This window comes from Rhinopithecus roxellana, chromosome 2 (assembly GCF_007565055.1).
Source record: "Rhinopithecus roxellana isolate Shanxi Qingling chromosome 2, ASM756505v1, whole genome shotgun sequence".
Taxonomy (NCBI): domain Eukaryota; kingdom Metazoa; phylum Chordata; class Mammalia; order Primates; family Cercopithecidae; genus Rhinopithecus; species Rhinopithecus roxellana.
Window position 1 is genome coordinate 169776561 of NC_044550.1, and position 14042 is coordinate 169790602.

Here is a 14042-nt window from a genome sequence, read left to right on the forward strand (position 1 = left end):
ATGGCCATAGGAGAGGGGTACATGTGTTAGAAACTCACAAAAACAAAAAGAACAATAAAAAAGAAATTAAATTTCAGAAACGTTACAAGTGACAGAGGACTGATGCAGCTCAACAGAAAAAGTGACTGATGCAGATTAAGAGCGGAGGCCCCGTGCCAGGCAGTGCACGGAGAGGGCACCTGGGAAGGAGCCCCTGCCCTGGAGAAGCCCAGGGATGCTCAGACCTTAGCAATGTCAGCTCTAACAGAAGACTTCAGGGTGATGTGTGGGGCTGGACACAGGGGGACAAACTGGAAATACAACACAGAGTGGTCAATATGTTCTTTCCTCCAACACACGAAGAATGCTTACGGGGCTACTCTCCGGAAGACCTAAGGCACTTTCACGTGGGCACCAGTAGCCTGAAGCAAAGCTCCACATACTCTGGCACCTGCTCCCTGCTGCCCCAACCTACAGAGATTCCAAGCAACTTTTAACTGCCTCCTGAATAAACACGAGTAAGCAACCAAGCATCTGGTATTTAAAGAAACCTTGCAAGGAGAGACTAAGATAAACAGAAAAGTGACCCATCAAGGGAAGATAATTCAGGGAACAGCAATCTAATTAATACCCTCAGAAAGATGTGACACGTCACATCCACAAAACAAAAGCGAAGTTTTGAACGAGGATTAAAGAAACAGGAGAACACTTTGAGAAATTAAAAGAAAGGACTGCTATAATAAGAAATTGAAGACAATGGTTCAGTTTAATGATCCTGTCCTCCAACCCGACCTTAGACATTTACTCCAAAGTTCACACCCCAGACCCCATCATCACCAACTGCAACCCTTCTAAGTCTCAATTTCAAGCATCCCGCTGACCAAACACCCCCTCCTATCTGTCCAGTCTCTCTCCAGGGGCCCCACCTTCCTCCCACCAAGACGCATCATCTACTGGTTCTACTGCCTTTCACCGTCTCTCGGCCTCTACATGTCCTCACTTCCTTCCTAAAGTAGTTCAGATTCAAGGGCCATCATTTTAATCTGGTACTTGCTTCAATTCCCTTGCTCCTCTTGCTTCATTTTGCTCATGAAGACTGGTGAATCTAACTGCTCCCCTGCTCTATGCCCCACTCCTGCAGCAGACCTGCAGTCACGCTGGCCGGCTTCATTTTCCCACTCCCAGAGCCCTCCTGTTCCATTAGTGCCCTGGACCTCCTGCTGGACTAGACAGCTGCTTCACAGCTCTCCTTGTATTCTTAAACCTCCAACACTGCCTCTCCATCCTTGCTCTTAGCTGATGACAGATGTCCTGTTAAGATAATAAAAGCACCTTGAAGAGAACGTCCCCCAGCTCCCATCTGCTCATACACTGGCCTCTGTGACCCTCCTCTCTCAGCCTTTCCTCCCACAACTGATGAGCTCCTGCCTCTGCTTTTCCAACCCTTCCCCTTCTGCATTAGGTCCCACCTCTCTCATACTCTTTAGAGCCTCTCCTCTCTCATCTCAATTTTTTACCTTCTAGATCATTCCATCCATAAACATGCTCCAGTTCTTCCCAAGATAAAAAGAAGAAAAAAACCCAACAATTCTGCTTCCATCTACTGGCCACTCCCTTTACAGCAAAACTCCTCAAGAGGCTATACTTGCTGTCTTCTCTGCATCTGCTTATTCTGTATTGTACCAGTTCCCATCACTCCCCAAGGTGGCTCTTATCAAGGTCACTATCCTAATAATATTCTAAGACTCTATTCTATTCTTGGTGTTTTCCTTGCTTGACTTAGCATCTGTCAACCAATCCCTCATTCCTTCTTGCAATGCCTTCTTCACTCAGCCTGCAGGACGCCTACTCCTCTGGTTGTTCTGTCTCTCCCATCTCCTTTGCTAGTTCTTCATTGTCCCCATTCTGAAATCAGGTCACTCCTGCTCTCTACGCACACTCATTACCTCATCCAGTCCCAGTTGGCTTTAAATAACACCAATGTGCTGATGGCTTCCAAATGCACATTTCCAGCCTGGACCCCTCCCCCTTGAACACTAGTCTCACATAACTAACACTGTGCCGGACGGCTCCACCTGCAGATCTAATGGGAATTTCAAATTCCACACGCCTAACACACTGACAGGGTGGCCAAAATTAACATCACTGAGAGGGGTGGACGATGGACACTGTGTGTGCTGCTGGATATGGTAACTTGAGAAGGACATACCAATTATGTAGTATTTCTGGCCAGGGATGCATAACCTAAATATAATCATTTAAAAAAAATCAGATAACGCTAAAATGAGAAACATAAAATAAAGATATACAGACATACATATACATACATACACGATGTGCTTCTTAAAGAAATGTCAACTTTTATAAAAGACCAAGAAAGTTTGAGAAACTGCTGAAAATTAAAAAGATACAGCAACTAAAACGAATACGTGATCCTGAACTGCATCTTATCATACTGGACATGTTGGGATAATTGCTAAAGGGAAATTGAACTATAGGCTAATATACTGTATTAATGTTAAAATTCCTAAATTCGTTAATTGTACTATGGTTATGTAAGAAAATAATTTTGGCCGGGCGCGGTGGCTCAGGCCTGTAATCCCAGCACTTTGGGAGGCCAAGATGGGCGGATCACGAGGTCAGGAGATCGAGACCATCCTGGCTAACACGGTGAAACCCCGTCTCCACTAAAAAATACAAAAAAAAAAAAAAAACTAGCCGGGCGAGGTGGCGGGCATCTGTAGTCCCAGCTACTCGGGAGGCTGAGGCAGGAGAATGGCGTGAACCCGGGAAGCGGAGCTTGCAGTGAGCCGAGATAGCGCCACTGCACTCCAGCCTGGGTGACAGAGCGAGACTCCGTCTCAAAAAAAAAAAAATAAAATAATTTTATCCTTAGAAAATATGCACTAAAGTATTCCAAGGAAAAGGCACCTGATAGAAACAACATATTCTCACGTTTCAGAAAACAAAGTATATGATAAATATACTATAATATTTTAAAATGATGAATTAAGGAGTACAACCAGAGTTGTCTTTATTATTCTTGTAATTTTTATGTAAAATTACTTCAAAATGCTAACTCTAAAGAAGAATCCAGTATGTCCAAACCAAACTCTTGATCTTATTCCACACTCCCCCTCCTAAACCTGCCCTCACATTTGTTCCCCCTTTCAGTAAATGTCAATTCTACTCTTTCAAGTACCAAGGCCCTACACTCATAATTATCTATGACTCCCTTATTATCACCTTCTACAAATAAGCATTGAGAAAATCTTGTTAATTATTCTCTCAAAATATATCCCAATCCTGACCACTTCAGATTCTGACCACCATATTTCTCTCTTGGCTTCTGTCCTTGCCTATCTATGAGCTTTTCTCAACTGTGAGTAGCAAGAGGGATCTTTCTGAAGCCTAAATCATATCCTTTCCACGACTCCTAACTCCCCAAGAGCTTCTCTTTACATCCAGAGTAAAGGCCAAAGTCCTAACAACTGCCCCACAGGCTCTATGCAACCTGGCCACCCTCTATCACCTGTCCATCTACCCCCTACCTTACTCTCATTCAATCCACTTCAGCTACAGTGCCCTTGTCCCTGCAACATGCCAGCCATGCTCCAAACTCAGGGCCTTCACACTTGCTGCCCCTTCCACCTGCAAACATCAACAGGGCTTGCTCCCTCCTGTCTCCTTCCCTCTCAGTGAGGCCTCCCTGACCACCTGTATGAAGTTGAATCCCCTACCTTATCATGCTCTAGGTCCTTGTTTCTTGCTTGGTTTTTCTCAACATTACTTATCACTGTATTTAAAATATAGTTAAGTGCTCAACAAATATTTACTGACATTTGACAATAGTCAAAAAACTCAGAAAATAAAAACGACAAAGATATGAAAAATATAAGAGAAAAAGAAGAGACACAGAAATCAATCCACCACAAATTCTAATATTTGACCAAACGAATTTCTAGAACAAAAATCTAGTTTAAAACAAAGAGAAAGCTTGGCATAAAGGCATACTCCTGTAGTCCCAATTACTAGGGAGGCTGAGGCAAGAGGATCACTCGAGCCCAGGAGCTCAAGTCTAGCCCAGGCAACACAGAGAGACCCTGCCACAAAAATAAATAAATAACAATAAAGTAAATAAAAGAGGGAGGAGGAAATTATTAAAAGAATAATACAAGAGAATTCAGGTTAAAATGGCTTATTATGGCACAATGAATTAAAAGGCCCACACCTAAAAACAGTTATGACATTTCAACAGATCAAAAATAAACAGTAATGCTTTTACAGCTTTTTCAAAAGGAAAAAAAAGCAACTATAAAGGGCTAAGAATCAGAAGCACCAGACCTTCCATCAGCAACAAAAAGCACAGAATCCTATGGAACTCTGCTTTTGAAGTTCTATGTGAAAATCAATAACCCTCAGGGAATCCTAAACCCAGCTGTCAATTAAGTGTGAGGGTAGGAGAAAAAACACAAAAGGAGATAAAGTTTACCTTCTATGTCTGCTTTTTGAGAAAGTTACTAGAGGATGTTTTCCAGCAAAATGATTAAATAAGCCAAGAAACAAAGGCAATCCTAGCAGTTCTGGGTCTAACCCAGGAGAGTAATGAAGAAAATGCCTGGGTGGTAGCCGTGCTGGAGAACTGGAGCACAACTGTGGGCTGAGGCAGAGGCGTGGGAGGCTAAAGAAGACATCTGGAACAGGGGACTCCAGAGGTACTATACCACCCTTCAGAAGGGAAAGGACAGAAGGATACAGAAAAGACAGACAATGCAAGAAAACAAGCAAGCCAAACAGTCTAAGAAAAACAAAACAAACAGTTAATTTCTAAAAACTGACAAAAGAAACGTGGCACAGTCATACAATTTAGAAATATGGAGGTAACCCATAGAAGAACTAAAAATAGAAGAGTTAAAATGATTCCCTCTGGGGAGAAGACCTGAGGTGAGGATGACCAGGACAGGAAAATACAGCTTTACTTTATAAAATCTCTGTGCTGCTGGCTTACTGGAATCATATAAAGACAGAATTGTGATAAAAATTTAAAAAATGATTTTAAGAGACTCATAATAGCTTACTAGGTTCTTATTTAGGTCAAAAGTGATATATTCTTAGGTCAATGATTCCAGCTACTCCCAATACTTACTGAAGAAGTTCATTTGCCTTGAGTATAAAAGAACCCACAGCAGTTATAGCATCTAAAGGGAAAAAATAAATAAATGTCATTTGTCAAATTAAGTAAACTGTGTTTAATGTATTCCACTGAGAAATTACATCACTACCTTCGATTCCTGCAGCATCTAGTCCAAGAGGTTCATATTTTTGCTTCCATGAAGCCATTCCTTTCAATTCACTTAAATGGTATAATAAAGACTCCGAGCCACTATCCAAACAGAGCAGAAATAAATTAGTATCACGACAATCATCAAGTGAGTACCTTGCCTGAATACTTCTAAATTTTCAGAAATAAAAACTGAAAAGTAACTTTCATTTTCTTTCCATGAGAAATAATTATTTCTCAAAACTGTTCCTAAAAAGTGCAGCAGAACCATCTGGTCAATGTGACTACAGAGATAAACAAATGACAAGATCAAATTTAGTAAGATGATCAGATTGTGTTCCACAGTTAGTCCTGACCCTTTTAAGATAGTCGTATGGCCATCTTGTTCACCCAACTACTACACAGTCAATGTTCAATAAATATTTCTTAAGTTCCCATTTTAGGTCAGGTACCGTGCTAGATACCGGGGACATAACGGAGAGCACAATCAAAGGGTCTCATGGCACTGACAGTATAACAGGGAAGACAGTCATGACCACACAGTCATGCAGTGTACCATTCCAACTACCATAAATGCCTTGAAGGAAACACACAGGGTGCAGGCATAATAGAAGAACCTGAGCTAATCTGGGATTCAGAAAGGCTTTTCTGAAGGAATGAATGTGAGCTGAGAGCTGAAGAATGCATGTGAAGAACAAGGTGGGACAAGTGGAATACACAAAAGCCCTAGGTGGGAGATAAAACGTCAAGCTGGAGAAACTAAAAGGCCACCAGTGTGGGCGAGGCAGAGAGGCAGGTATGCTAAAGGCCACACAAAGTTCTCCATTCTAGGGGAAGGCATTAGAAGTTTTTAGGCAAGAGAGAAATATGTTTAGCTCCACTGGGGAAAACATTCAAAGGACAATGTGTACTGAAAGAGCCCAACTAGTCCAGAGGGTGCTACAGTGGTCCAAGGGAGGGGTGATGTAGTTACGGCCAAGGACTCAGCATATAGGAATTTATCAAAATTTAAACCAACCACCACCTGGTGTGCTGGCTCACACCTGTAATCCCAGCACTTTGGGAGGCCGAGGCAGGTGGATCACTTGAGGTCAGGAGCTCAAGACCAGTCTGGCCAACATGGTGAAACCCCCTCTACTAAAAGTACAAAAATTAGCCAGGCATAGTGGTTCGCGCCTGTAATCCCAGCTACTTGAGAGGCTGAGGCAGGAGAATCGCTTGAACCCAGGAAGCGGAGGTTGTAGTGAGGTGAGATCACACCACTGCACTCCAGCCTGGGCAAGACTCCATCTTGAAAAAACAAAAAAACAAAAATCAAACAAAATAAATCAAACGCTCAGCATCCACTTGTAAACTGCTTCAATGAAGTAGCTATGGATAGAAAAAGCATGAGATTTGAAAATCTAGGATGAAGTCTTGGCTCCGACACTTAGTAACTGGGCCAGCCATATAACCGATTCTAAACTTCTGCTTCCTCTTGTGTAAAATCACCAACACCTTGCCAAGATATTAAATACATAAATATACAATATTCTTGGTAAACTGTAAAATGTTAATCTCACTGTTCAAAAAAGGGATATATGCCTTATTTCAAAATATACTTCATGCTTAGCTGATTAAGAAAAAAACCCAGATAGGGTCTAGCCTGGTGAAAAGATGTTGGAAAATTACTTCGAAAAGCAGAATTATTATTGACTCTTTCAATCTTGGGTACAGGAAGATTCTTCTCAAATGCCATGCAACAATTTTAGCTAGAAGATGCTTAAAAGGAGAATGATAGATGAAGAGAAGGCGGCAGAAAGAAGGCCAATGCCAGGTACGTGTGGATACAATATCAAAAAATTCTACGTCACCTTCATACCTCTGTAAGTGACTTATGACCAATTTTTGTATACTGGAGTATGATGACTCTATAGACTGGCCAAGCTTTTTTAAGCCCTAATTAAAAGAAGAAAACATATTTAGCATAAAATCAGGATATTATATGCCACTCGAAAAAAAAATTAAGAATGTGTTCATAGCCATTTAAATACATAGATACATTAACTGCACCTTTACTGTTAACTGATTCATCAAGAGAGTCTGAAGTTCAGCACTACAATGAAAAACAAAGTATTTTTAGTCACTTCTCTACTGGAAATCCGAATGCATCACTTACAACTTTTAAATGTCAAAACACAAACAAGAAACAAAATAAATAGCCCAACAAAAACTTCTATGCATGTAACATGATATATACCCCATAAATATGTAAAACATTATATATCAATTAAAATATTATGTATCAATAAAAAAATCACATGCTATGACTATCAACTACTTTTCAAATAAATAATTACTGTTAAAAAAAAGCAGAAGCAGGAACACCTAATCTGAGTTTACTACCTTGCTTTCCCCCATAATAGCAAGTGCATGAACTCATCTTGCACTGATGTGGTGGTGGTCTTTTCCTAGAAAAAAGTGAAAAAAAAAATTGTGATATATGTATTTCTTAAATTATAAGCATATTTATTCAAAATTATAGGAGCATGACTCCCTTTCCTTGCCTTAAACTTTCATCAAATCCATAAAGTGATCATCTGAACATCAGTGACTAGAAGACAGCCAATCAGCTGTTCTAACACCTGCCCTTATTGTCAAAGCCCCGCCAGCTCCACTTCACAATCCTGTCCCCACTTAAGTTGTACCAATGGGAAAAGAGCCCTTTTTGCAAATCTGAGAAAGCAGTTTGAAGTTAGACGAAGCCATTTGAAAGAAATCATGATCTTAACCTTTTATGAATCAAACATTTTTCTCATGTACCTCAAAGTAAATACATACATAATGCATTAACTCTCTCCATGGGAAACTTCAGCGGCTTTACCTGCACAAACTTGGTGAGACGAGAATCCATCTGCATTAGTATTTCTTCCCATGCTTCACACATACATGTTAGTGACAAATTTATATACTATTAGCAAAAAAGAAAAAAAAATTGAAATGATAAAAAATATTTAAACCAACTTGCTATCTAAATAATATGTACTTATGATCAAGTGTTTCAAAGAAATCTAGAATTTACTTTCAATCACTTTTATTTTTATTTATTTATTTATTGAGACAGTCTTGCTCTGTTGTTTAGGCTGGAGTGCAGTGGCGCCATCTTGGCTCACTACAACCTCTACTTCCCAGGTTCAAGCGATTCTCCTGCCTCAGCCTCCCAAGTAGCTGGTATTATATGTGCGCGTCACCATGCCCAGCTAATTTTTGTATTTTTAGAAGAGACGGGGCTTCCCTATGTTGGCCAGGCTGGTCTTGAACTCCTGGCCTCAAGTGATCCGCCTGTCTCAGCCTCCCAAAGTGCTGGGATTATAGTTGTGTGCCACTGTGCTCAGCCTCAATCACTCTTTTAACTCAGTTAAGATGAAGAAAAAGACTATAGCTTGGTCATCACTTAACAATGAAACATTCCACTGATTCTTAGAATTTCATAATAAAACATTCTTAAATTTTTATCTGTTAAAACAAGTATCTCCAAAGCTTTTTATATAAGATATGTCTTATCTACACTAACTGTCAAAATACTGGTTTGGTCAACTATTCAATTTTCAAATAGGATCCTTAAAAAAATACTGATCTCTAGAAATCTTTAATATCAAATAAATTAATGACTGTGGTAGAATGAAAAACATGGCCACAATTTTTTGTAGCTCCTCCAGTCAGATGTAGTAGAGTCAATTTCTTCAGCCCTTGAGTCTTGCTTTGACTAACAGAATGCAGCAGAAATAACACTGTTGACTCCAGGGCCTGAAACGTTTTTGTAGGCTTCGACTTGTACCCTCGATGCTCCATTAACCACCACCATGTGGACAAGCCTGTGCTGGCTTGCTGGAGTATGAAGGATGTGGAGTAGAGACAAGACATCATAGCCAAGGGACACATATCAGCTGGCATAACCAAGTCTACTCAAGATCAGCTGAACCTCCCCAGGTCACCCAAACATCTTGGCTGAGCTCAGCCTAAATCACCAATCTACAGAATTGGGAGGTAATTTGGGGTGAGATTATCATGAACAAATGTAAACTCATGTGAAGACTGTTTTTCCCACAATACTTTATAATGTAAATGGTATTTTATTTACAGGAATATTTTAAAAGATTTAAACTCTTTTGGAGGTGGAAAATAGGGTGGAGTGGAAGTAGGTTCTCAATTAAACGTCTTTTTCCTGCTTTAATAGACCTTATAAGATTATCTATCAGATTAGACACCCCTACTTCAGACAGCTTTACAAAACAAAATTTTGAAGTGTTTTACTTACAGAACCTTAGAAGCCAATAATACATATTCACACAAAACAAGCTCTAAATAAATACCTGTAACAGAGCTGAAATATGAGTAAACTTTCTGGCCATCCGAGTTACTTCAGGTAAGAAAGAGTATAACAGATTGGTTTCAAGCTATAAAATCAAAAGAGTAAAGTGAGTCATCATCAGATGCACTTGCTGCAAAGTATGTAATTTAAAGAATGTAGGTCAAACTATGTATCAGAAAGACTATGTCAGAATTGTGCCCTCTTCAAGCAGAACGGTTTGGAAACTAACAGCACATAGCCTTAGGATTTCCTAACCTACACACAACCATACACAAATCACTCTCTCTGGGTCATCAACCCCTTCCGTGTAGAGAGAATAAATGTAATATAACATATTTTGCAACAGTATTACAAACAAATTTTTTAATCACAAATATATGTAAAAACTTAAAGGATGTATAAGGAATTAAAGGCTACTGATAAATATTGGGAAAATATCTATCAATGGTATATGAATTGTATCTCAATAAATTTGTCATCAAAAATTATCTGTTACCAACTTCACAGTAGTAGTGAATCATTTTATTATAACCCAAATGCAATTCTGGTGGTCATAGTTTCACATAACCTTAAGATGATGAGCAAATATGAACAACCATTACTATAGTGAACAGTAAATCAAGAGTTCTCTGATGCTCTGAACAAAAAGAGAATGTTGGAAGGCATCACACACATTGCATCTTGCATCTTTTTTCTTCTACTTTTGTTTGAGAGTTCACACATACTTAAGTGGCTGGGATATTTAAGATGAAAACTTTGAAACGATTTCTTGGCAAGACTATGATACTCTATGGGAGCCCAATTAGTTTCCTCAACCTACAATGCAGATAGCACACAATAAAGTGTTTTCCCAATATTAAGTGATCATTTTACACAAGATGCAATGTGCTAGTTAAGAGTACAGACTATGCAGCCAGATTGCCTAGCATCACTTTCCCATCCTGTGCCATCAAGCAAGTTCTGAAGTATTTGTGTGTCCAGGTACTTACTTATAAAATGGGGATAACAACAGTATCTGCCTATTACAATGCTGTAAAGATTCAAATCAATTGTTCTGAAGCATTCGGTATATGGCACATATTAAACAATCAATAAATATTAGCTTTTATTATTATCAGGGACAGTCGTACTAAGCAAACACTTGGTACGAAGTCAAACTGGAAGAGCAACAAATTAATATGGTCATTAATAGACCATCAAAACACTTTTTATGAAAACTGTATTGGGGCATGGGGAGAATAATACGGTATTCACTATAATAACATTCAATATATTAGGATGTAGAAATTCCAAGTCGATATTTTTGTATTATTTTAATGATCATTACAATACAGTGAGATGTGGATAAAAACCTATATAAAACCTGTTAAATACATATTTACTCTCTACTGTTATCAAGTTCCAATACTCACCTGAAAGTATGAAACTTCTGAAGCACCACTGGTAGAGACTTCCGTGACCACTGATAATGATTTCAAATCACTTGATAAACATAATGCAAGACAAGTTCCAGCAATCTGTAAAAGAGTCAAACCCCTTAGTATATTATCATTGCTAGGTTGAATCTGATTATCATGCAGAAAGCAAAAATGCAGAGCTTTAAAAAGCAGAAGCATACACTCCGAGCTCCAGCCACACACATGGAGCAGATGAAGGTAGGTGTCTGCCTGCATAGACCTTTCTAGTTACAAGGCCACAAAAACAACCTGGTTCCCTCACCCCTACCCGAGTCTCAAGTCAAGTGCTGGAGAAACAACATATTCCACAGAGCCTGCAATCTTTTCTACCCCTTTTCGGAGTGGCAAGAGTCAGACGAAAAAGCTATGGAGAAGACCGAGATGTAGCAACTATAGTAGATTCAGTACTGGACTTAAGAATGCTTCTGAAGATTTACACTCCAATCACACATTGAAGCTCTTTTACATCTCACACTAGAAAAACATTAAATCATAATCAAGTGTATCATACTAATCTTTCTGTTAAAGAAAAAAAAAAAACAAACTTGACTAATTACACAAATAGCTCCCAATCTTTATAGACATATCACAATTATTTTATCTTACTAAGAAAATTATTCTCTGAACATTTAATTCTAAAAACCGAGACTGAAAAAAAACCTGGTGTTTTATTCTTTTTCCATAAGTACCTAGTATATTCTAAGAGAAATAATTTAGAAAGAGAAAATTTTAAAGAAATCTTACCCCCGTGACTCGAGCAATTTTAAACATTCCATAAGCATAAAGCTCAATAAATCCAGAGCTTCCTCCAAGGACAAGAATATTAAGCCTAATTAAAAATAATGCAACAAGCTGAGAACGAATCAACAACACAGATGATTACATTCTTAAACCAAGATATAAATTATTACTGCTTTCATATAATCTACATGCTAAAGCTCCCCTGCAGAGGGAAGTGAAACATCAAACCCACTCACACTCAATATTCAATCGTATCAGGTTTATTCCTTTTTTCAAAGAACATAAATTTCCTCTAGCCTAAAAAAAATCAGCTTATGGTAAAATAAGAATATGTTATTTTAATAACAACTATATTTATGCACCATCAATAACAAAACAATCCTTTTACTAACTAATACAAAGTGTCATCAGTTTTATCATCGTTATGATGCTACTAAATACATTAAATGGGCTTTAAAAACATGAATACTTAAATTTTAGAAACTCTAGTACTTATATCCTTTTATTTATTAAACATACGTGCATATTATTATTAGAACTTGATAAAACGAAAGGCCACACAATAAAAACAATAATAAATATTAAAATCTATATATTGTTTGAAGGTATTAATGTCAACAATGAGGCCAGGTGTGGTGGCTCATGCCTGTAATCCCAGCACTTTGGGAGGCCAAGGTGGGTGGATCTTCTGAGGTCGGGAGTCTGAGACCAGCCTGGCCAACATGGTGAAACCCCACCTCCACTAACAATACAAAAATTAGGCCGGGCACAGTGGCTCACGCCTACAATCCCAGCACTTTTGGAGGCCAAGGCAGGTGGATCACGAGGTCGAGAGATCAAGACCATCCTGGCCAACATGATGAAACCCCGATCCTACTAAAAATACAAAAATTAGAGAGGCCTGGTGGCGGGCGCCTGTAGTCCCAGCTACTCGGGAGGCTGAGGCAGAAGAATCACTTGAACCAGGAAGGCGGAGGTTGCAGTGAGCCGAAATCGTGCCACTGCACTCCAGCCTGGGTGACAGAGACTCCATCTCAAAACAAAAACAAAAAAACAATGAAATAAAATAGCATATAAAGGATTTGCTCTTAAAGCTTCTGAAAACTGCCTCAAATATGAAATAACTTTAAGAAATTAGACTTATTTATCTGTAAGACTTACCTGACGTCTCCCAAGAGCTTAATAATTTCATCAGAATTTTCTTCACTAAAATATACAAATAAATTGGGTCATCTTTCAATTCTATCTTTCAAATAACAACAGATTATCTTACTTAAAAACAAGAAAAGGCATTATCTTACCTAAATATTTTTGAGGTGTTGCTATAGCTAGAAGGAAACAGAGATTAAGGTAAAAAATACTCTTAGCAAAAATACATATTTTAAAATGTATGAGAAAATTGTCAGTGTTAAAAGCAGAAGAAAGAGAAATCTGCAAGATTAATTTCAAAGAAACCAGTGATACATACTTTTTTGGCAGTGTAGGTAGTTTAGGTAAGAGGAGATTTGATTCATCCTCAGCATTATAAAATGATGTGAGAACACTAAAAAGGAAAAAATGAAAGTATTATAAAAACACCAAAGATTTTACTGCTCTTACCATTAAAAATGCCAATTTTTTAAAAAGATACCCAGTTTTACAACATTATCAAGTAAATAGATGCCACAAATACTATACAGTTATAGTCAGTTTAACAGTCCCAAACGAGAAATTGAAAAGTAGGAATTTCTTTGTTATTTTAGGGGAAAAAAAATCAGCCTGCACGATAATAAACATTTTTCTTAGCATATCAAATGCATTCATACTCAGATACTGAGAATTTATGATTTCTTAACTCTCATTTAAGAACTCACACTAAACATATGACTACTAAGAGTAATTTTAAAGAACACTGCAATTACTCTATCTTTTATTTATGAGACAGGGTCTCACCCAGGCCGGACTGCAGTGATGTGATCATGGTTCACTGCAGCCTCCACCTCCTGAACTAAAGTCATCGTCCTGTCCCAGCCTCCTGAATAGCTGGGACTACAGGTGCAAGCCATCACACCGAGCTAATATTTTTTTATTTTTTTGTAGACGTGGGGGTCTCATTATGTTGCCCAGACTGGTCTGAAACTCCTGGTCTCAGGCAATCCTCCTGCCTCAGCCTCTCAAAGTGCTAGGATTACAGGCATGAATCACTGTGCATGGCCTACCGTATGATTTAATTATTGGTTCTATGACTTATATA

At 38.6% G+C, this 14042-nt stretch overlaps 1 protein-coding gene across 4 annotated transcripts in view; it reads right to left on the minus strand.

Moving 5' to 3' along the window:
• The window catches only part of ANAPC4 (anaphase promoting complex subunit 4), a 41645-nt gene that overhangs the window by 16575 nt on the left and 11028 nt on the right, over positions 1–14042 (minus strand). For all 4 annotated transcript variants that reach the window (XM_030924123.1, XM_010362979.2, XM_010362978.2 and 1 more), the window contains exons 5-16: positions 13278–13352; positions 13111–13137; positions 12971–13015; positions 11813–11897; positions 11024–11128; positions 9613–9696; positions 8124–8210; positions 7646–7710; positions 7313–7355; positions 7122–7198; positions 5262–5362; positions 5126–5177 (exon numbers count right to left, since the gene is read on the minus strand). In XM_030924123.1, coding sequence (XP_030779983.1) covers positions 5126–5177; positions 5262–5362; positions 7122–7198; positions 7313–7355; positions 7646–7710; positions 8124–8210; positions 9613–9696; positions 11024–11128; positions 11813–11897; positions 12971–13015; positions 13111–13137; positions 13278–13352 — 846 coding nt within the window. The remainder of the gene's footprint in view (positions 1–5125; positions 5178–5261; positions 5363–7121; positions 7199–7312; positions 7356–7645; positions 7711–8123; positions 8211–9612; positions 9697–11023; positions 11129–11812; positions 11898–12970; positions 13016–13110; positions 13138–13277; positions 13353–14042) is intronic.